The 23,002-nt window shown below is 41.2% G+C and overlaps 1 protein-coding gene across 1 annotated transcript in view; it reads left to right on the top strand.

Annotated features, from left to right (window-relative positions):
* Positions 1-17,191: 17,191 nt before the first annotated feature.
* Positions 17,192-23,002, top strand: part of tmeff1a (transmembrane protein with EGF-like and two follistatin-like domains 1a) — an 87,184-nt gene continuing 81,373 nt past the window's right edge. The window contains exon 1 of the mRNA XM_051953216.1: positions 17,192-17,762. Coding sequence (XP_051809176.1) covers positions 17,603-17,762 — 160 coding nt within the window. The 5' untranslated portion in view covers positions 17,192-17,602. The remainder of the gene's footprint in view (positions 17,763-23,002) is intronic.

Below are 23,002 nucleotides of genomic sequence, written 5' to 3'. Positions count from 1 at the left end.
GATGCATTTTTTTGCATTTAGAAGTATTTTGTAGCATTAAAATATGTTTTTTAGACCTATTTCACAGTGTTAAGTTGTATTTTATCGTGTTTCGGTGTATTTTATATCATAAAGACGCATTTTGTACTGTTTAGAAGTATTTTATGGCATTAAGAATAATTTATACTATTAAGACATATTTTATACTGTTCAGACATATTTTATACTGTTTAGATGAATTTTATACTATTAAGATGTATTTTAGAACATTTGGACCTACAGCACTGCCAGTTAAAAGTTTGAACACATCTTCTCATTCAGTGGTTTTTATTTAATTCTTTTATACATTATAGATTAATACTGAAGACCTCAAACTATAAGAGAATACATATGCAATTATGTCGTAAACAAAAAAGTGTCAGTCTTCATTATTAACCTGAAACGTAGAAAATAATACGGACAAATAAAAAGCATTGAAGGAGAAAGTGGAGAAACTTTTGGCTGGTAGTGTATTTTATATCGTAAAGTTATATTATTTTATTGTGTTAAGGCATATTTTACAGTGTACAGAAGTATTTTCTGTGGAATAAATCTTCTCGGTGTAAACTAACCGTGACGTCACCCGTTGGTTTCAACGCCGAGAAAATGAAGCCCGGATTTTGCTACTTCCTGGTCGTCATTTTGGATTTTTTGGAGCCAGTGACGTAAAAAGCGTCATCAAACAGACTGGACCGGAGAGCAACTAGGGGCAGGACCAGTGTATGGGCGGGCCAGACTGAGAGCTGAAGACTCTCTTATCCCGCCCACATTTTACCGCAGAGGCTTCTGTTGCTGCTGAAAGCCTCGCCCTAAAGGATCTGTCAATCATTCCAGACAAGACTGCCTATCAAGTATAGCCACGCCCCCTGACTCCGCCAACTTTAACGATTTATTTAAAATTCAGTATTGATTTATTTTAAGATCGGCCACCTGATCTCTCATTTTGACCATGAAAACTAACAGGAAAAAAATCCTGAGCTGTAGAACATCAGTCTATCAAATTTTATTTTTTCCTAAAATGAATTGGGGTCTCTGGAGAAAAAGCTTTTTGGAGCCAACCCTAGCGGACGGCGTGATATTGCAAGTTTTTGACACTTCCGGGTGGGCTTCATTTTTGGAGCCAGATGCTACGTCCATCTTTATATACAGTCTATGAGGGTGACGTATCTCAACACAAACAAAGAAAAATAATCTGTTTTAATGTATTCATTTTGGACAGCGTCCTCAGTCTAGTCTGAATGTATCACACCGTAGCTGCCATCCATCTGATCAGTCATTTTAATGATGGAGCAACAGCAGTGATGTTATTAAAAACGCCAAGACGAAAGCAGAGTCTGAAAATCAACTCATCTCAATCTTTTAGTGATTTTTGCCTCTAAATGTCTCACATGGTTTCATTTCAATAAATGTTCAAATGATCCAATATCTCAGGAAAGGATCTGCGGATCAGAATCTCGTCTTTTCTTTCCTCTACCATTTATCATGTTCAGAGCTTTTTTTAATCTTCTCTCCCTGAATATTAAACTGGATAGAAAGTAGTTCAAACAGAGAAGCTCTGCTGCTTTACTATTAATCTAATAACATTTCAGTCAGACGGACCAAATGAGGAGCTTTAACCACATTTTGCTGCTGTTTTCTTCCATGCTTGTGTGCCTACATGGATGTATCGGTGCTTTTATTTAAGAAAAACAGAGTCTATGAGGGGATGAATCACATGTTGTTCGTTGAGGAATCTTCTCCTGACGTCGTCTTACGGGTCTGAAAGAAGCCGACAGACTTCCTTCAGTTTTCTTCCATCCATCCAGAGCTGATAGTAATCAGTGTCATCAAGGTGTGAATGTTCCAGAGGAGTTTAATTTGTCCGTCATCGCAGCCTTTAATTACAGACGGCAGCGTGGAATCAAAGGTGAAGTTGGAGACGAGCCTCCTGCACTCCACGTCCTCTGTGACTCATCTTGATTTCATTTCTGAAATGAGATTCGTCAGCCATTGTGATCTGACGGGTTTTTTTTTTGTGGAAATGGAAATGTGGCTTCTTTTGAACAGATTCACGCTTTCAACTTTCAATTAGCACGGCGACAGATGGAGGAAAAAAGTCATTTCCTTTCTCAGGCTGTGATATGAGTGAAGGAGGGCCGGGGGGGGGGGGATGGATCCCACCTGAAGTTGAATTATCGGAATTAAAATCCCGAGGCGTTCTCAGGAGGATGAGTGATGTCGGCTTTTTATTCACGGGTTTACCGAAGCCCATCTCAATGCAGACGGAATAATTTCATGGTGTTTTAATCCTGCCGTCTTAGAAAGGATGTTTCAACAAGTCCGAGCCTGAATCTCTGATGTGACCCACAAGAGTGACTGAGCCTCAGGACAAACTGTTAGAAACTCTTTCACGGTGTGGCAGAGCTACTGTAAAGGTCGGGAGAGGTTTAGACACACCGGCAAGTACTTCAGGCCAAGGGAAAGAACAGAGTCTGGTTCAAAAATAAAGGTAGAATACCTTCATTGTCATGGTTACAATCATAATCAGGTGGTTAAAGTTAGAAGAGATGTTTTTCAAAGGAAACATCCACTGTATTGTCGACCCCTCCATCCACCCCGACCTCCTCCTGACACCAACTTTGTGTCTTCACACTCTAAAAAATCATTCAAGTGATTTGTTGTGGTTATGTTGTTATTGAGAATACATAGTTTTGATGCTTAACTTCACCAATCAACAAGTAAAAAAACCAAATGTTTGGCTGTCTTTTATGGCCTTTGACATGAGTTAGTTTGGACTCCAGGTAAATGTTCAGTGTTTATAGAATAGAATGTAGAAAAGAATATCCTTTATTCGTCCTACAAGGGGAAATTTGCAACGTCATAGCAGCAAAGTGACAGTAAAAAAAGAGAGCACATCTATAAATTAAAGACATCAGGCATATATCCTGTATATACAATATAAATAAGAAAATAATTTAAAAAATACACACCAGGATGGTAAAAACACAGAATTTAAGAATATACACACAAGGAATTGTGCTTGGTTTACCTTGGTTTACCTGGAGACCTGTTTTTTTTTTCCAAGTGAAAAACTAAGATGTGAAAACATGGAAGGTGTTCACAGGAGGAAATTTGATGTCATGGTTAAGGTTAAAAAAGACATTTATGTCCAGTGTTTTACTGACCCCTCCATCCGACCCAGCCTCCTCCCAACACAGACTTTGTGTCTTTACAATCTAAAAAGTCATTCAGGTTACAAACATCCATCCATCCTCTATACACCGCTTTACCCTCACTAGGGTCATGGGGGGTGCTGGAGTCTATCCCAACTGACTCGGGTGAAGGCAGGGGACACCCTGGACAGGTCACCAGTCTGTCACAGGGCTACATATACAGACACACAATCACACTCACATTCACACCTACGGACAATTTAGAGTAACCAATTAACCTCAGCATGTTTTTGGACTGTGGGAGGAAGCCGGAGTACCCGGAGAAAACCCACGCATGCACAGGGAGAACATGCAAACTCCATGCAGAAAGATCCCAGGACCAGGCCGGGATTTGAACCGGGGATCTTCTTGCTGCAAGGCGACAGTACTAACCACTACTGCACTGTGCAGCCCCGGTTACAAACATCAATGAGAAATTTAGTGAATTGAGAGTTTAGCTGTATAGAGATGTAAAAATTAGGAAACAGGGCTGAAATGAGCTGAGATGTACCAACTTCATCTCCACAAAATTACAATCCCAACAACTAAACTGCTTCTCAGTTAGGTTTCAACAGAAACATATTTTATGTGACTGATCGCTTTTTTAGATCTGCAGTTTCTCTCTAAGAAATTAAATGTTCCTTTTTGTTTCCTTTTTTTAAAGACGTGCAGTTTGTAAACGTGTAATATGACTTGGGTGCTTATCAGCGTTTATCTAGACTGATCTCATTCAAAAGCAAAATCAGATTTTACTGTAAACCTGACTAAAGAAGCAGCAGAACATCTGCAGGAATCAGGTACAACTGAACTCACTTCTTTCCTGTCATTTTCCAAAAGCCTCCATAAATCAGTTCGTCTAATGTCTTATTTTAAAAAGCGACAGTCTCGACATAAAACCTGATTTATAACATGTCGTTTGTGTATTTTTACGACAATGAAATTTTATGAACTCACTGGGTTTATGGTCTTTGTGTAGAGCCTTGGAGGAGAGGACGGGGTCGGCTTATTAAAATGTTATGGCAGTCATTAATTATGTAGAATCATGCCCCGCTGCACAGGAAGATGACTCTACAGTTACTCTCCTGCTCGATAGATGAAGGACGGAGCTGCAGACCGACAGTGTTCCGTTACAATCCTCTGCAGCTGCACAAGGAAACCACAGGAGGAGGAAATATTCAAGGAACACTGAGTTTATGTTCATCAGCAGCGACTTCTTCTCCGTATAGCAGCAGTAACAGCAGAAACATGCACAGGGAGATAAAGAGAGGAAGGAAAACTATAATCTTTTAAAGGGCAATCAATTAATAATGATTTAATTCCAGATAAGGCAGAAATAAAATGTACTAATATATACAAAGACATGAGACGTGGTGCCGATAAAGACTATCCTCTCCCCTGGTAATGCTTTTTAGTTTTAAATCACTGTCATTTAAAAAGAAAAGACAAAAAATTTACGAAAAAAAGATTCTCTCATGTCAAAATAGAAACAGATCTCAGCTACTTCAGGAAAAATATATAATGTAAAATAAGTGATTTCATGAGTATTCACCTCCTTGTCAGTATTTAGAGGAACCTTTAGCTGCACTTCCATCATTGATCCTGTTAGTCTCCATCAGTCTGAACATCTGGATGTTGCAGTTTTACCTCATTCTTCTTTATAAGCTGTTCTGTCAGGTTCCACAGAGATGAGTAAAGAGCTTTCTTCATTCATTCTCAGGTGGACTGAGGTCTGGACTCCAGAACTTCCACCTTGTTGTCTTCAAACATCTCTGAGGATCTTTGTCTGTTTGCTTTGACTCATCGTCTGGATGGAAACTGATCTTCTTCACTTCAGTTCTCTTAAGATGCATCAGGTTGTCCTCCAGGATTTCATTTACCCTCTACCTTTATAAGCCTTCCAGGACCTGCTGCTGAGGATCACCATGATGAAACCACCACCATGTTTCACATCATGATGCTGCCACCACCGTGCTTCACATCATGATGCTGCCTCCACCATGCTTCATATCATGATGCTGCCACCACCGTGCTTCACATCATGATGCTGCCTCCACCATGCTTCATTTCATGATGCTGCCACCACCGTGCTTCACATCATGATGCTGCCACCACCGTGCTTCATATCATGATGCTGCCTCCACCGTGCTTCACATCATGATGCTGCCTCCACCGTGCTTCATATCATGATGCTGCCACCACCGTGCTTCAAATAATGATGCTGCCACCACCATGCTTCACATCATGATGCTGCCACCACCGTGCTTCACATCATGATGCTGCCTCCACCGTGCTTCATGTCATGATGCTGCCACCACCGTGCTTCACGTCATGATGCTGCCACCACCGTGCTTCATGTCATGATGCTGCCACCACCATGCTTCATGTCATGATGCTGCCACCACCGTGCTTCATGTCATGATGCTGCCACCACCGTGCTTCACATCATGATGCTGCCACCACCGTGCTTCATGTCATGATGCTGCCACCACCGTGCTTCACATCATGATGCTGCCACCACCGTGCTTCACGTCATGATTCTGCCACCACCGTGCTTCACGTCATGATGCTGCCACCACCGTGCTTCACGTCATGATGCTGCCACCACCGTGCTTCACGTCATGATGCTGCCACCACCGTGCTTCACGTCATGATGCTGCCACCACCGTGCTTCACGTCATGATGCTGCCACCACCGTGCTTCACGTCATGATGCTGCCACCACCGTGCTTCACGTCATGATGCTGCCACCACCGTGCTTCACGTCATGATGCTGCCACCACCGTGCTTCACATCATGATGCTGCCACCACCGTGCTTCATATCATGATGCTGCCACCACCGTGCTTCACATCATGATGCTGCCACCACCGTGCTTCATGTCATGATGCTGCCACCACCGTGCTTCACGTCATGATGCTGCCACCACCGTGCTTCACGTCATGATGCTGCCACCACCGTGCTTCATGTCATGATGCTGCCACCACCATGCTTCACATCATGATGCTGCCACCACCGTGCTTCATGTCATGATGCTGCCACCACCGTGCTTCACGTCATGATGCTGCCACCACCGTGCTTCACGTCATGATGCTGCCACCACCGTGCTTCACGTCATGATGCTGCCACCACCGTGCTTCACGTCATGATGCTGCCACCACCGTGCTTCATATCATGATGCTGCCACCACCGTGCTTCAAATAATGATGCTGCCACCACCATGCTTCACATCATGATGCTGCCACCACCGTGCTTCATGTCATGATGCTGCCACCACCATGCTTCATATCATGATGCTGCCACCACCGTGCTTCAAATAATGATGCTGCCACCACCATGCTTCACATCATGATGCTGCCTCCACCGTGCTTCATGTCATGATGCTGCCACCACCATGCTTCATATCATGATGCTGCCACCACCGTGCTTCAAATAATGATGCTGCCACCACCATGCTTCACATCATGATGCTGCCACCACCGTGCTTCACATCATGATGCTGCCACCACCGTGCTTCAAATAATGATGCTGCCTCCACCGTGCTTCACATCATGATGCTGCCACCACCGTGCTTCACCATGAGGATGGTGTGTTTGTGATGATGTTCAGTGTTTGTTGTTCGTCAAACATATCATTCTAGTTTAATGGACAAAAACCTCAATTTTGGTCTCCTCAGACCAAAGAACCTTCTCCCAGGTGTCTTCAGAGTCTCCACATGTCTTCTGGTGAACTCTAGTCCAGATTTAATTGGAGCTTTTCCCAGCAGTCTTCCTCTTTGTCTCCATAAAGCTTTGACTGGTGAAGAACAGACAACGGTTGTTGGATGAACAGTCTCTAACATCTCAGCCTCTGAAGCTGGAACTCCTTCAGAGGAGTCATAGGTTTCTTGGTGGCCTCCAAGACATTCATGTTCCATCTTCCTTCCATTTCTTAATGATGGATTAACTGGACTCCAAGTGATGTTCAGGAACCTGGAAATGTTCTTCTATCATCGTCTGTCAACTTCAGAGTGGGATAAACACACTTAATGTTTTAATGGCACTGCAGAAGGACAATAAAGTAGTAAAAGGCAAAATTAATGAAATAATACAACCATTCAGAGTAATTAGAACATTTAGAATGGAGAAACAACAGCTGGAGGTGAAATAAGATGAAAGAAACAAAATAATTACAGCTGTAATTGAATGTATCACTGTTTTAATTGGCTCTTTGGCAGTTTCTGCAGCTCATCTCCGCCGTTTGTTGCTGAACAGGATGTTTGATTAAACAGCTGCTGCTGCCTGAATGAGAATCTAAAAGAGCTGAAGATTTGGTGCACAGCTACAAAATACAACTTTAACTTACCATGCTCATATACAGATTGTGATTTCTATAATGAAGACGTACAAGGAAAACTACAAATACCACGGTGAAGAAATGCTCTGTTTCATGGAAAAATCCTACATTCAACACATGTAAAAGGTATTAGCCCTGAAATTAATTTACTTAAAGTAAATGTACTCATTATACACAATAATATCTACTACATGACTGGATTCTACGTATTGATGCATTAATGAGTTCATAACATTAATGATGGAGCTGGTAAACATGAAACTGAACTGAATAATTACTGCTGGATAATCTCCTCCTGCCTGGGGATCAATAATAAGTTTCATCTTAATCTAATTATTAGAGATCACAGCTTATTTGTTGATTCAATTTTGTATTGGTTTAAAAATGCAAAGTTATGAAATAAAAGCAGAAGAGCAGAAATATAAAGTGGTAGAAAAATGCAAAGTACAAGGCAGTAAAACTACCTCTGAGCTCAGGATTTTGGTTGATGTATTTTTAAAAGAATACATGCTGAGTAAACACATTTTGGTGACATTTGATGATCTTCAGCTTGGATTTAGTTATTTTTCCTGATAGAACCACAAGTCTCACATGATAAAGTCGATTACTGGCCGAAAGATTTAAAAAATCCAATGATTCTTCTTGTTTTTTACAGTTGGTGTTCCTGATAAATGGTGTTATTGTGGCAATATTTTATAGATAACACGCCTTTATGGCCTGGTTAAAACAGAAGGAGTCCACAGTGATTTGAAATACAATGACCATCATCTATCTTCAATCTGAACCATAGACATGAGCTCTGTAGTCCTTCCATCCGCCCTGAGCTCCTCCCTGCTGCTCTGCACTTCATAAAAATGGTGCCTCGTCCTTTTTCTTTCTTTAAGCTGTTCACGCAAAAGAAAAAGCTTTTATTTAGTTAATTTTTCTAGATTTAGCTGCTGAATCAGATGCACGGTTATTAGTAAACATAAAAATGCCAAATTTCAGAGTAATTTCAGCCCACAAAGGCTGCAGGTGTTGAACTATTTTCTAATATATGGTGTGAAATGGAGCCATTTTGTAGCATGAAAACTGCCACACTGCATTAATTTTGCACTTTAACACAAACTGTATCTTAGTGTCTGTAAAAAGATGCACACCTTCTCCTGAATATTTGCCTTTTGGGTGGGATTTCTGCAGCGTTTTTTTGTGAATATCCCCCCATAATTTGTGCCCATGGCTACTGCAGCATGTCGAATTCCTGAACTGTGGTCCTGAAGGAGATTTTTCAAAGGACAAATTAGCGAGATGAGGTTAAAGTCCACTCAGTCTCCTGCTAAATGAATTAGCTGTGACCTGCTTCGTTTCAGCCGATCTGAGATTAAGTGGCTCATTAAGACTTTTTTCCAGCGTTTTGTGGCGATTAGTGAAGGGTTAAACTCTGCCTCCCCTCCTCACTTCCCCTCTGGATTATCCTCCCTCCCCCCGCCATCGTCAGCAGAGGGTCGGTCTCCCCCGTAGAAGAGCTGCAGCTACAGATGGCGGAGGAAATTACAGTCTGCACGCCACGATCAGGATCAGAGCTAAAACCCCAAAAAACAGCCGGGCTCCCCTCAGGTGGAGGCTTCTAATCATCTCGTGGACTTTTCATTTGACCTTACTCCGTTTCACTCGTGCTCAGGTTAACACTCCTTTATTTGGGTGAAATTTGTTCTTTAGGACTTGTTGCTTTGCTGGTTTTTCTGTTTCCTGCTCTTATATTTTCATCCCATCCTCGCAGTGATGCTGCGGTGAGACAACAGACTCCCAGCGTCTGCCAATCCACAACAAACGCACTAAGCCAATTAGAGATAACTATCATGGAACTTAATCGAATTAGCATTGCTGATTTGCCATCCCTCTCCTTCCATTTAGGCCCTGCAATCCACATACAGCCCTCCCATTTACACTCCATTACAGCAGGCAGGCAGCCCACCAACAAAGCCTTTGTGGCTCCACTTTCCCACTGCTGTGAAGCGAAAAACGCCCAAAAGGACAAATTAAAATAAGCTGCAGCCTCTGTCTGACGACATGCATGAATACCAGGAAGAAAACCACTAAAGTTTCATGAGAAAGTGCCAGAAAAAGGAGCAGTCGGTAAAAATGTAATGTTTTTGTGCATCCAAAATCAAAAAAGGTTTATATTTTTCAGCATTTTTCAGTCACTGTGGCTGTTTGTAGTCCGGTAATTTTGCTAGAAGACCAACTTATAGCAGCCATCGTGTGTTTAGGCATCTTCTGTGCAAAATATATGAGAAATCAAAGAGCATGGATTCTGTTTTCTAATGTTTTAACAGAATGCAGCTTCCATGAAACCAAAGAATTCAAGTCTTATTCCAAGGTTTTCCTGTTTTTGCTTGAAGACGTTGAGAATTCAAAGACAAATACTGCAGGTTTTGCCTTATCTTATGATGGAAGAGCTTTTTAAATGAGTGTCATATTTCAGAAATTACTCTCCTAGTTGAACATTTGCAGAACTTCATTTGTGGTTAACGCTTAAACTGAGGTTACTTCAAAGCCGGATACTTAATGTGAGATGTTTTTAGCTTGAGTTTGTCATATATATGTTAGACATGAAATAAAACTGATGCTGGTTTTGCAAACATGAGGGCTTCCTGAGTTCTGTGACACCAAACATGTCCATGTTTAGTGATGCAGTGTGATGGGAAAGAAGGGACAGGAAGGGACGTCCTCCAGGAATCTGTGGGTTTAATGTTGGAGGGAAACTCCCGGATGATGTTGAGAAACCCACAAGAAATTCCAGTTAGTGAGCCGGCTGAAGATGAAGATGATTGTTTTTGGGAATGTTTGAATGAAATGATATCGGCTGTGAAATTTTACAAACACAGAGAAAATTAAGTTTGTTGTACATCTGTGTCCAAACACAAAACAGAAACCTACACATGAAACTCACCGTCAAAGTTCATGAACTGTTCATGAAATTAAATAATGTCCCAGTCAGATCTCAGTTAAGGCATTTTCAAACCCAATTTATTGTTATCGTCTGCTGTGACACAAAAGAAGAGCACAGTTTGTGGCAGGACACTAGAAATGCACATTTTAAAGGAATAATTGGCGGCATTATTAATCAAAAACAGTAAATATTTGATCTCTGCTGACATAATTTATCACAATTTATCCATCACTGGGACATATCAACTGCCTAGTCAGTCCCAAGTTTGCTCTAGCACTAGTCAGAGGTCATTAAACACCACTGAAGTCTTTGTCATGGTGCCCCTTTGCTAGCTAAACTCCCACAATGCTCTCTTCCTGCCAACATGAACTTCCTGTCATCTGAGCGATGCCTCCTCTGGTCTCTACAGTTGAAGTTACACGTTGGAATGTTTTTTCAGTTCTTATTTTTTATCATGACCACATTTTTATGGAGGTTTTATTTTAGCCTAAGCAACTTTCAGCTGCCCCACTGGCAGCCATGTTTTCTCTAAATGAGCAAATGCCTGCAGCAAAAAAAACAAAGCGACAACAGGAAGACAAACACCACATTAAACCCTTAGGTTGTTATTCCGTTGGACTGACCCAATCATTGTAAAAATCTACCACTCTGTATTCATGTTCTATGGGGAGATTTTTCCTTGACATGCTTGTTCTGCGTCCGTTATACGGATATTTTCCGACACAGCTATGAGCCTGTGAAATGAGCTGCAGCAGTGCCAGGTCAGCTGTGATTCTGTGGATAGAAACATATGGTTGGAGGAATAATCTGACGACCGCCGGGCTTCACTTTAAACCCCAAACAGGCGACCAAAGCTGATGAAGCTTAGAGAGAAATTAAGACAAAACCTCCTGTGAGATGAGGCCTCAGAGCAGCACTGACTGTACTTATAAGGCCAATTAAAGAGCAAAATGCCTCTAATAGGCCTCATAACTGGTTGTAGTGTTTAGCTTCTTTAGTTTTTGGTGAGAGGAGATCAATCAGCTTGAATAAAGATCAAAACATAGAAAAGAGAAGCAGCTGGTCTCCAGAACAAACCAAACAGTCGATCGGACAGACTTGTGAACCTTTTATTTTCCTTTAAAGGTGTTTATGGAGCTCTGAAGAGGACGTTGAGCCATAAAAGCAGCTTTACACACTAGCAAGGCTGTAACTTGTCTTCATTGTGTGCTGCTGCATCTAAAAACAGGATTTTAAGGTTAAAAGATTCAGATTCTGCTTCAACTTGCTGTCAGACTGTTGGTCTGTTGAAATATGATGTGGAACTGTAGCATTATTTGTTCAAAGGAACAGCAGAAAAGTGAGCAAACCTCACATGAGCTCAGTTATGTGTAAACTTAATGTCCCAATATGATGAAAACCAAGATAAACCTCATGACTGGAGGGCTTCAATACAAACACTGTAATTGTTGTGTTGCTACAGGAACCAACATGCCTTCAGTTAGTGATGCAGAAATCTCATAAATGTGTTTTCATGTTTGTTTCCAGACAGTTAAACACTGCTGGGGCCGGTTGAGAAGTTTTGGACTATTTGTAGTCTGGTGTTGGACTTACTTTAGGCTGGCTGTAGGTGATTTTTGGACTAGTTTTAGATTGGTTTTAGGCTGCTTTTGGAGTGGCTGTAGGCTTGTTTTGGACTAGTTTTGGAGTGGTTTTGGGCTTGGTTTTCAACATGGTCTTAGACTGGTTTCGAGCTACTCTTAGGCTTGTTTTCAGCTCTTTTTGGACATGATTTTTCACTAGTTTTGGACTAGTTTTCAGCTGGTTTTGGACTTAGTTTTAGACTATTTTTAACCTGGTGTTGATCTTACCATAGGCTTGTTCTAGGCTGGTTTGGGACTAGTTTTAGGCTGATGTTGGACTTGATTTTAGGCTTGTTTTAGATCTGTTTTCGACTTGATTTTATGCTGATTTTGGACATTGTTTTTCACTAGTTTTAGGCTGATTTGAGGCTAGTTCTAGGCTGATTTTGGACTTGATATTAGGCATGTTTTACACTTATTTTGTATTTAGTTAAGACTGATTTTTCACTAATTTTGGAATGTTTTTGGATCAGTTTTGAACTGGCTTCCGGCTGGCTTTGGACTAGGTTTAGACCTGTTCTGTATTTGGTTTTAGACTAGGTTTTGCTGGTTTTGGAACAGTTTTAGGCTGGTTTTGGACTTGTTTTAGGCTGGTTTTGGACTTCCTTTAGGCTTGTTTTGAGCCGGTTTTAGGCTGGTTTTGGACTTGTTTTAGGCTAGTGTTGGACTTACTTTAGGCTTGTTTTGAGCCGGTTTTAGGCTGGTTTTGGGCTGACTTTAGGCTTGTTTTGAGCTGGTTTTAGGCTGGTGTTGGACTTACTTTAGGCTGGTGTTGGACTTTCTTTAGGCTTGTTTTGAGCTAGTTTTAGGCTGGTTTTGGACTTGTTTTAGGCTGGTTTTGGACTTGTTTTAGGCTGGTTTTGGACTTACTTTAGGCTTGTTTTGAGCTGGTTTTAGGCTGGTTTTGGACTTACTTTAGGCTTGTTTTGAGCTGGTTTTAGGCTGATGTTGGACTTACTTTAGGCTTGTTTTGGACTTACTTTAGGCTTGTTTTGAGCTGGTTTTAGGCTGGTTTTGGACTTACTTTAGGCTTGTTTTGAGCTGGTTTTAGGCTGATGTTGGACTTACTTTAGGCTTGTTTTGGACTTACTTTAGGCTTGTTTTGAGCTGGTTTTAGGCTGGTTTTGGACTTACTTTAGGCTTGTTTTGAGCTGGTTTTAGGCTGGTTTTGGACTTACTTTAGGCTTGTTTTGAGCTGGTTTTAGGCTGGTGTTGGACTTACTTTAGGCTGGTGTTGGACTTACTTTAGGCTTATTTTGAGCTAGTTTTAGGCTGGTTTTGGACTTGTTTTAGGCTGGTTTTGGACTTACTTTAGGCTTGTATTGAGCTGGTTTTAGGCTGGTGTTGGACTTACTTTAGGCTGGTGTTGGACTTACTTTAGGCTTATTTTGAGTTAGTTTTAGGCTGGTTTTGGACTTGTTTTAGGCTGTTTTTGGACTTGTTTTAGGCTGGTTTTGGACTTACTTTAGGCTTGTTTTGAGCTGGTTTTAGGCTGGTGTTGGACTTACTTTAGGCTTGTTTTGAGCTGGTTTTAGGCTGGTTTTGGACTTTCTTTAGGCTTGTTTTGAGGTGGTTTTAGGCTGGTTTTGGACTTACTTTAGGCTTGTTTTGAGCTGGTTTTAGGCTGGTTTTGGACTTACTTTAGGCTTGTTTTGAGCCGGTTTTAGGCTGGTTTTGGACTTTCTTTAGGCTTGTTTTGAGCTGGTTTTAGATTAGTTTTAGGCTGGTTTTGGACTTGTTTTAGGCTGCTTTTGGATTTACTTTAGGCTGGTTTTGGACTTACTTTAGGCTTGTTTTGAGCTGTTTTTAGGCTTGTTTTGGACTTACTTTAGGCTTGTTTTGAGCCGGTTTTAAGCTGGTGTTGGACTTACTTTAGGCTTGTTTTGAGCTGATTTTAGGCTGGTGTTGGACTTACTTTAGGCTTGTTTTGAGCTGGTTTTAGGCTGGTTTTGGACTTACTTTAGGCTTGTTTTGAGCCAGTTTTAGGCTGGTTTTGGACTTACTTTTTTTCTGGTGTTGGACTTACTTTAGGCTTGTTTTGAGCTGGTTTTGAGCTGGTTTTAGGCTGGTTTTGGAATTGTTTTAGGCTGGTTTTGGACTTTCTTTAGACTTGTTGTGAGCTGGTTTTTAGGCTGGTGTTGGGCTTACTTTAGGCTTGTTTTGAGCTGGTTTTAGGCAGGTTTTGGACTTACTTTAGGCTTGTTTTGAGCTGGTTTTAGATTAGTTTTAGGCTGGTTTTGGACTTGTTTTAGGCTGGTTTTGGACTCTCTTTAGGCTTGTTTTGAGCTGGTTTTAGGCTGGTGTTGGGCTTACTTTAGGCTTGTTTTGAGCTGGTTTTAGGCTGGTTTTGGACTTTCTTTAGGCTTGTTTTGAGCTGGTTTTAGACTGGTGTTGGACTGCCAGTGGTGACGCAGTCTGTGGTCATGTGGCAGATCTTCGTACTGTGCTGATGGACAACTTGTGGATGTTGGGTTTTTGGACATTTGAAGCTGCACTATGTTTCATATTTAGCTCATGTTCTCATCATTGGGTTCATACGATGATTTTGATACTAGTGCGGTTTTAGTCTCTGCTGTGAATCTGCATTAACAGAAGCAGGAACAGAGCCTTTCACTGCTGCAGGTTCAGGAGCGTCCTGGTCCTGATTGAGAGTCTTAGTCTGGTGGATTTGAACCTGCTGGTGTTTTCTGCTTCTCTCAGTGTCAGGGTGATGTGAAATAAATCAGCGGACTTCTTTATCACTGCTCTGGTCTGTCTTTCCACACTTTCTGGAAGGTCTTTAACCTCGTCCAAGAAGCTAATCAGCAGAGTTCTGAGTGATTTAGAACGGCCTCGTTCCACTCCTCCGTCTGGCAGCCGGTGATAGCGCCCCGGAGAGCTGTTCAGCCGCCGGCGTGGAACCAACCGTGTCCAACAGCACCGCAGAGGATCACTGCTGCTGCTGCTGCTTCCAGCGTGTCAGGAAAAAAAACTGTGATGGAGAGACGACAAACTGCCAGCAGCTGGCTGAGCGGCCTGTTGCCAAATGAGTCCAGTCCGTCCTGGTGCAGAGCCAGCGGCGCCAACACGGAACTGTGAGCCAATCAGAGCTGAATAAATATTAATCCAGTCAACGTGGAGGTTTAATGAGTCGTTTTGGGTCCTGTTTCTACAACCAGCTCTGGTAGGTATCAGTCCAAGCATCACTGTGAGATCGGATGGAAGGTATGAAAGTCTGAGAAGAAACTGAGGATACTGAGGATCAAACTTTCTGCTGGACTCAGATCTAAACAGGATGTCATATGTTATTAAATTCTTTCTACACATGAGGGAATAAATGTCGCTGTAACAAACTAAATACTGGCAGCTGTGGTCTCTGGTATTTTACTGGATTCTTTCAGTGTTTGTATCTTAATTTATTTAAATATTATTTACTGTATGATTGATTATAGACTGCAGTTGAATATGAGGTTCACTGTTCAACACAGACTAGATTTTACAATAAAATACTGTATTTATTAAATAGTGTAGTGTTGACACTGTGATCATCATTAATTGTAGCTGCCTAGAAATGACAACATTTTCTTCTTTTTAAATACATAGATTGATATTTGCAGACATGTACAATAAACAACAAGCTGCAACAATCTGTCTGACTGTTTTTGGACTCATTGCAAGCAGGTTTAATTTAAGGATGCTTGTAGGCCGGTCTTAGGCTGTGTTTGGTCTCGCATATGGATTGTTTCATAGCTCAGTCTAGGCTGGTCTTTGACCTACTTTGTGGGCTGTTTTAGACTAACTTTAGCAGGTTTTGAATTGGTTGGTTGTTGACTGATTTTTGACTCTTTTTTTGACTTCTTTAAGGTTGGGTTTTGGACTGTTTTTGGTAAGTTTTAGGTTGGGTTTTGGGCTGGTTTTGGCAGGTTTGAGTTTTTGTTTTGGACTAGTTTTGGCAGGTTTAGGTTGTGTTTTGGAGTGTTTTTGTAGGTTTTAGGTTGGGTTTTGGACTGGTTTTGGCAGGTTTTAGGTTGGGTTTTGGGCTGGTTTTGGCAGTTTTAGGTTGGGTTTTGGGCTGGTTTTGGCAGGTTTTAGGTTGGGTTTTCAGCTGATTACAGACATTGTTTTGTGACTGTTTTTTAAAATAAAACTTATTTTAGGACAGGTTTGGACTGGGTGTTGGATTGCTTTGGGAATTCTTTCAGCATGTATTTAAAGTTGGTTTTGGACTGGTTTTGACTTTTTTTTGACTATTTTTTTTTTTTTTAGCTTGGTTTGGCCTCATTTTTATCAGATTTTAAATTGGTTTTGAACTGTCTTCAGCCTGTTTCTAAGCTGGTTCTTTTGAAGTGGTTTGACAGGTTCTAGACTGGTTTTGGACTGTTTTTAGATTGGTCTTAGGCTTGTTTTGGACTGTTTTTTTGTGCAGTTTTTAAAAAAAAAACTTTTTTATAAAAATCTTTTAGCATGTATTTAAAGTTGGTATTGAACTGTTATTTGGACAGTTTTTTTAAAAATCTTGGTTTAGGTTGGTTTTTGGACAGGTTTGGACTCATTTTAGGCAGGTTTTGGAGTGCTTTTGGACAGTTTTGAATTAAGGTGTTCTATGCTGGTTTTAGACTGGTTTTGCACTTCTTTTATCATGTATTTAAGACTGGTGTTGGATTGTTTTTTTAACGGTTATCTGGACTGCTTCTTTGACTTGTTTTTGGATGGTTTTTGGATGGTTTGATTTCATTTTAGACAGGTTTTAAATTGGTGTTTTGAGTTTGTGTTTAGGCTGGTTCTTTTGGAGTGTTCTGAACCTGTTTAAGGTGTTCCAGGCTTGGTTTCATCCTGATTTTGGACTGCTTTCAGACTGGATTTGTCAGGATGAGCTGGTCTCTGAGGTGATGTTGTTTCTCATCAGGATTATAAACTTCCCACAGATCTCAGTGTTTCCCTGCAGCTGTTTTCCTGCTTTTTTAATCCTTCATTACTGCGGCCCTCATGCTGCTGCTGCTGCTGCTGCGTTTAGTGTTTGTGCTTAAGGTGTGCGTGTATGCGCGCGTACGTGAGGGGCGTGGAGGTGGAGGGAGTGTTGCATCCTCTCACGTGACCAGCAGCCGTCTGTCCTGCTCTCGGTCCGGATCTCTTTGTTGTGGTTGCAGCTGCTGCCCTCGTTACGCACCGAGCCGCTTCTCTCGCCGCGCCGTAAACCGGAGCCGGAGCTGTCCGGTGATCAGTCCGACCGGGATCCGGGACGCGGGAGCATCGCTGCGTGCGCGACGTCCGACAGACGGCGGAGAGATCAGCCCGGAAAAGACGTGGAGGACGGACGGATGGCGGGGATGCTGCCGCTGCTTCCACCGCGGACACACCGGACCGCCTCCTGAACACTCCTCCATCTGCAGCGGACTTTCTGCGGGACTCGGCGTGCGGGCGGCCGGGCTGCTTCCTGCCGGATTAACGCTCCACCGTTTGCGCGTCTTTCCACCTGAACACGTCGGAGCGGCTTCGTACGTCTGGAGGTCGGAGCGCCACCGGCACCATCATGCTGCCAGGCCCTGGGAGGTGTGACGGGCGTCCCGGCGCCGCTGTCCGGTACCTGCTGTCCGCCTGCCTGCTGTCCCTGCTGCTCTACCTGCCGGAGGCTCGGGCGTCTTATTACCCCCAGAGCGGAGAGTGCAAAGGCAAAGGGAAGGACTGCACAGGTAGGATGCTGCAGGAGAGCTGCTCCATGTCAGGGGGATGCTGCAGCACATCAGAGCTGCTCCAACGCTTCCTCTGGGAGTCCTGGTTCGGTCTGTGGTGACTCCGTTTACTGACCTTTCCCATCTCACAGGAGTCTAATTTTAGAGGCTTTTTTACGCGATCAGGTGTCCGGAGGCCTGTCGGGTCTTCATCTACATTAATATTCCTGCTGTCGGTGATCGATGCTGATAGGAGCTGAGCTTTAGTCTGCAGCTGCTTCATGTGATGGTAGAGCTGCACATGGGCTCATCATGGGCTTCATTCTGCTGTCTGCGTGGTCCTCTAATTACTGGGACTTACAAGATTAATGTGGTGTGTTCTGAACGTTTTAACTCGGTTTGACACTGGTTTGGAACTGGTTTTAGGACTGGCTTCAGGCTGGTTTTGACCCTTTTAAAGCTGGTTTTTGACCGCTTTTGGGAATGGCTTTAGAGCTGCTTTTGGACTGGTGGTTAAGAGGTCATGTGGTGATAGTTCGTTGTACTATGCTTTCTGGAAGTATTTTCCTGACATCAAATGGTGAAACTGTGGACGTTTAAAGCTGCTCTGTGCTGCACATGTGCTCCATGTTTTCATCATGGCTTCATTCTGGTGATAACATGATCCTCTAATCTTTGGGACTTTTAAGGATCACTGTGGTTTTTGTTCTGCACATTTTAACTTGGCTTATGGCTGGTTTTGTGCTTGGTTATGGACTGTTTTTTGACTGGTTTGTTTGTTTTCTGCACATTTTTAAATTGGTTATTGATTCATTTTAGAACTGGTGTCAGGCCAGTTTTAGAGCTGGTTTTGGTCTGGTTTGTGGACTTGTTTTAGAGCTGATTTTGGACTGGTTTGTGGACTAGTTTGGTGCTTTTTGGACTGGTTTTGAACTGTTGGTGGCAGACTGTGGACATTTAAAGCAGCACTGTTCAGGGGCTCTTAGTGCTTCTGATGTTTGCATGATCCTCTAATTATCTGGACTTGAAGGATTAATGTGGTTTGTGTTCTGCACATGTTTAAATTGGTTATGGATAGGTTTAAAGATGGTTTGGACTGTGTTTTTGACCGGTTTGTTGTTTGTTTTCTGCACTTTTTAATTTTTTTTATCACAGATATTTGATTAAATAATTGTTTATCTGGTCTGTAAACTAAAATAGTGAAAAATGCCCCAAAGTCATAGATGGTAACCCAGAGATGTTCAGCTACAGCCGGATGTCATTTTTAGAAACAAGAGTCTGGTTTTGTACGTGGTTTTAGACCGTTTTTAGAGCTGGTTTTGGACTGTTGGTGCTGATTAGTGGTCTGTGGTCATGAGGCAGATTGTGCTGCACATGTATGCATGTTTTCATCATGGGTTCATACGGTGGTTCTGATGTTTGCATCATCCTCTAATTATTGAGACTTCAAGGACAAGACTTAAACAAATGTTGTTCTGCACACAGAAGCTTTAAATGATAGAGTTAGAGTTATTTTCTCAAAGACACAATAAGTAGTTCAGTTTATTAAAGACAAGAAAATGATGAAAAATGTCCCCAAAGCCGAAGATTAAAAACCTAAAGAATATATTTAATGTCACGAGAGGAAGTACCAGAAAATATTAACATTTCAAAAGCTGAAAAGAGAGAAAATAGATTTTTTTCCCCCTGTTGGATAGTTGATTAATTCTGCAGCGTACCGCTCATCTGTTCATCTAACAGCTCCACACTGTTTAAAGGAACAATGCAAAGACATTTTGTGCTGTGGAGCATTCTTTTTCTTTCTTTAACAGATCTTTTGATTAAATTTATTCCACAATAAACATAAATTTGCAAAAAGAACGTCACAGTGAGGCCGGCGTTCGTCCTGAAGAAGCGATGAAAGAACTGATTTGATGCTGAGGTCAAGCAGCAGCAGGTCGACTCACTGCAGCTCTGTTTATAAAAATATGTTTATTCTACGCTGAGTAGAATAATCTAGAATCTAAATGTAAAAAACATTTTAAATGTTCACCGATGGAAAAAGAAGGCGAGTCTACACACTATTGCTGCATTTTCCTACAAAGATGTGTCTCCATGCTGAATGGATCTCCACCAACCTGCTCCTCTGTTCTCTGTTTCTGATCCATGCTGACTTTATTTATTCGTCCTGTAGCTTTGGTTTTCCTTTCAGTCTCTCTTGTCGTCTCCTCTGGTAGTTTTGTGTCACATTTGTGTTGTTTCATAGCATTTTGTGTCCTGTTTTTTGTCATTTCCTGCCACATTTCTGACAGTTTGTCTTGTTTTTTGCCGATTTCTCAATATTTTTTTGTCATTTTGTGTCTCGCTTGGGTCGTTTTGTGTCTATTTTTGCTTTTTTCTGGCATTTTCCGCTGTACTCTGCTCATCATCAGTAGAAAGATGTTTCTCCATGCTGAATGGATCTCCATCAACCTGCTCCTCTGTTCTCTGTTTCTGAGCCGTGCTGACTTTATTTTATTCATTTATTTTATATTTTATTCATCCAGTAGCTTTGGTTTTCCTCTCATTCTCTCTTGTCGTCTCTTTTTGTGTCTACTTTTGGCCACCGAGTGTCTGATTTTTGACGTTTCCTGTCTCATTTCTTGCAATTTGTCTTGTTTTTTGCCATTTTGCGTCATTTTTTCTATCTTGTTTTGTGTCTTCTTTGTCATTTTGTCTTGTGTTTGGTTGTCGTATCTCATTTTGTCGTTGTGTCTCTTTGTGGTCACTTTGAACGCTGAATGCTGCACTTTCCTCTCCAAAATGACTCACAAAATTTCCAAAATGACTTGAAATCTCTGCAAAAATTACTTAAAAGTAGTTCAAAATGATTGAAATGTTTTTTAAATGACACTTTTGAGTCATGACGGACAGTTTGGGTCATTTGGGAGAATTCTTTAGTCCAGCCTCTGCAGACTTTTTCTCTCTACTCAGATGTTCTAACTGTCAGGAGACATTTCTGAGTTCTCCTTCATGGTCGTTCTGTTTCCATAGAGGTGCAGGACTTTAGTTTGATAAATTAATTTAGTTTAATATTTTATTTCCAGCGTCTGGATGCTTTGTGCCGTTCTGAGCGCATGCAGACGGTTGAGGAGGCTAAAAAGACACAGATGTCGTCATTTCAAATGTTTTCTGAGTGTAATGACGTTAAAAATTCAGAAGCTCCAAACCTCAGTCATGTTTCTGTCTCGCTTCTGATTTTATTTTTAAAGCTCTCAGTGAAGCTGCAGAGATTTTTCCTTGTTTTCTTTTTGTTTTTATGTAATTTTTAGTTTTGTTTTTGCCACAAACTTACATTTTTCATCACACATTAACTTTAAGTTTATATAAAAATGTCAGCAGAAGAAAGAAACTACGTGCTAAATTCAGTAAAACAGGAGAAAACCTGTCAGTAAAGATACAAATCCAGAGAAAATCAGTCACATGAAGGAGCTACTTTAGCTGTAAGAAAGCTTTCTGATTATTTTTGAGCCTTTTGTGGCTGAATATGATGATCGTTTGCTGTAATTCCCACTAACTTTATCACAGCATCACTCTGTAGTAGTCGCCTAGTTAGCTTCTCTAACGTAAGAATTTGCTTGTTTTTGTGTTTTTAGTCTGATCGAGCATCTTTAGGGCAAAATAAGAAACTGAATGAGTCACTTTGGGCCTCAGGAGGAGCTCATTTTATCCGTTTTTAACTGTAAATATCAGTTTTCTAAGAGAACCGTGGCTACGACAATGTGATAAACTCAGTAAAACATGAGAAAACCAGTCATTAATGACAAAATTCCAGCAAAAATCAGCGACTGTGGGCCTCAGGAGGAGGTGATTCTGTAGATTTTTAACTGTAAACATCAGTTTTCTACAAGAACTGCTAAAGAAGAGGAGCCAAAGCAAATTAAAATGTTATTTTAAATAACAAATTAAAAAATGTTATTTTAAATGATTTATTTACTGTTAAACAGTATCGTCTGTGATACCAACAGGTGAAGAGAAATCAAAGATTGTGTGTAAAATTACTTAAAAAATGAAGTAAAATGTGTTTATGGAGGCAGATTGTGGTGTTTTAATAGTTCTAATGTTGAATTTCTTCATGTTGGGGACAGTGATTGTAAAAATGATCAACATTCTTCTTTTAAAACAGCTTTAAATATAAAACAAGCCGCTGTTCTCGTCTCCAGAAACGTTTTTGGCTCTTCTGCTTAATGTGACGAACCCTGACGGAGGAACCTCTGTCTGATATTCATGAGCTGCTATGAAACTTTCAGAGCGGCCGTGCTGTAGCTGAGTGTTCGCTCCTGTTTTATTCACCAGCAGCTGTTTGCGTTGACAAATGGAGCGTTTTCCTCGCAGATGATCCACAAAATGAAGAGGTTCCGAGTCGCCGCACAAACCAAACACGTCGGAGAGACTCTGCAGGTAATAACCCGGTGGAGGAAGGAGGAGGCTCAGGAGACGAGAAGCTTTGATGGAAAACCGCCGTAAAACACGACGAGAAGCTTCTGACTTTACCGGTGCAGATCAGACAGGAAGCCAACCGTTTAGGGTCAGTTCATGAAGGTTTCTGTCTGTCTGTGGACTCTTTGTGTCTCTTTGTAGTCACTTTTTTGGCAATTTCAGGTCTTTCTCCATGTCTTTGCACTCATTTTATTGTCTTTTATAAGGTCAGTTTAGGTATTTTTGTGTCTCTTTGTGGACATTTGTGCCCCTCTGTTGTCATTTTATGTCTCTAAATGTCTTTTTGTGTTCAACTTTTGTTTTTTATAATCATTACGTGTCTCTTTGTGCTCTTATTCTCTGTTTTTATTGTCAATTTAGGTATCTTTGTGTCTCTTTACAGTCATTTTGTGTCACTTTGTAGTCATTTTGTGTAATTTTTTGGCAATTTCAGATCTTTCTCCATGTCTTTGCACTCTTTTTCTGTCTTTCTAGGTTCAGTTTATGTATTTGTGTGCCTATTTGTGTTCCTCTTTTGTCATTTTGTGTCTTTTTGTGGTCTTTTGTGTCTCTTTGTAGTCATTTAGTGTAATTTCTTGGCAATTTCAGGTCTCTTTTTATGTTCAGTTGAAGTATTTTGTGTCTGTTTGTGGACTTTTTGTGTCCCTCTTTTGTCATTTTGCGTCTCTTTGTGACCATTAAATGTCTTTTCATGCTTCATTTTTTTTGTAGTCATTCTGTGTTTCTTTGCAATATTTTTCAGTGTCTTTGTGTTCAGTTTAGGTATTTCTGTGTCCATTTGTGGACTTTTGTGGACTTGAACA

Source organism: Acanthochromis polyacanthus, chromosome 9, assembly GCF_021347895.1.
Source record: "Acanthochromis polyacanthus isolate Apoly-LR-REF ecotype Palm Island chromosome 9, KAUST_Apoly_ChrSc, whole genome shotgun sequence".
NCBI lineage: Eukaryota > Metazoa > Chordata > Actinopteri > Pomacentridae > Acanthochromis > Acanthochromis polyacanthus.
Note: the sequence above shows the minus strand (reverse complement) of the source record. Positions and strands in the feature narration are given on the sequence as shown.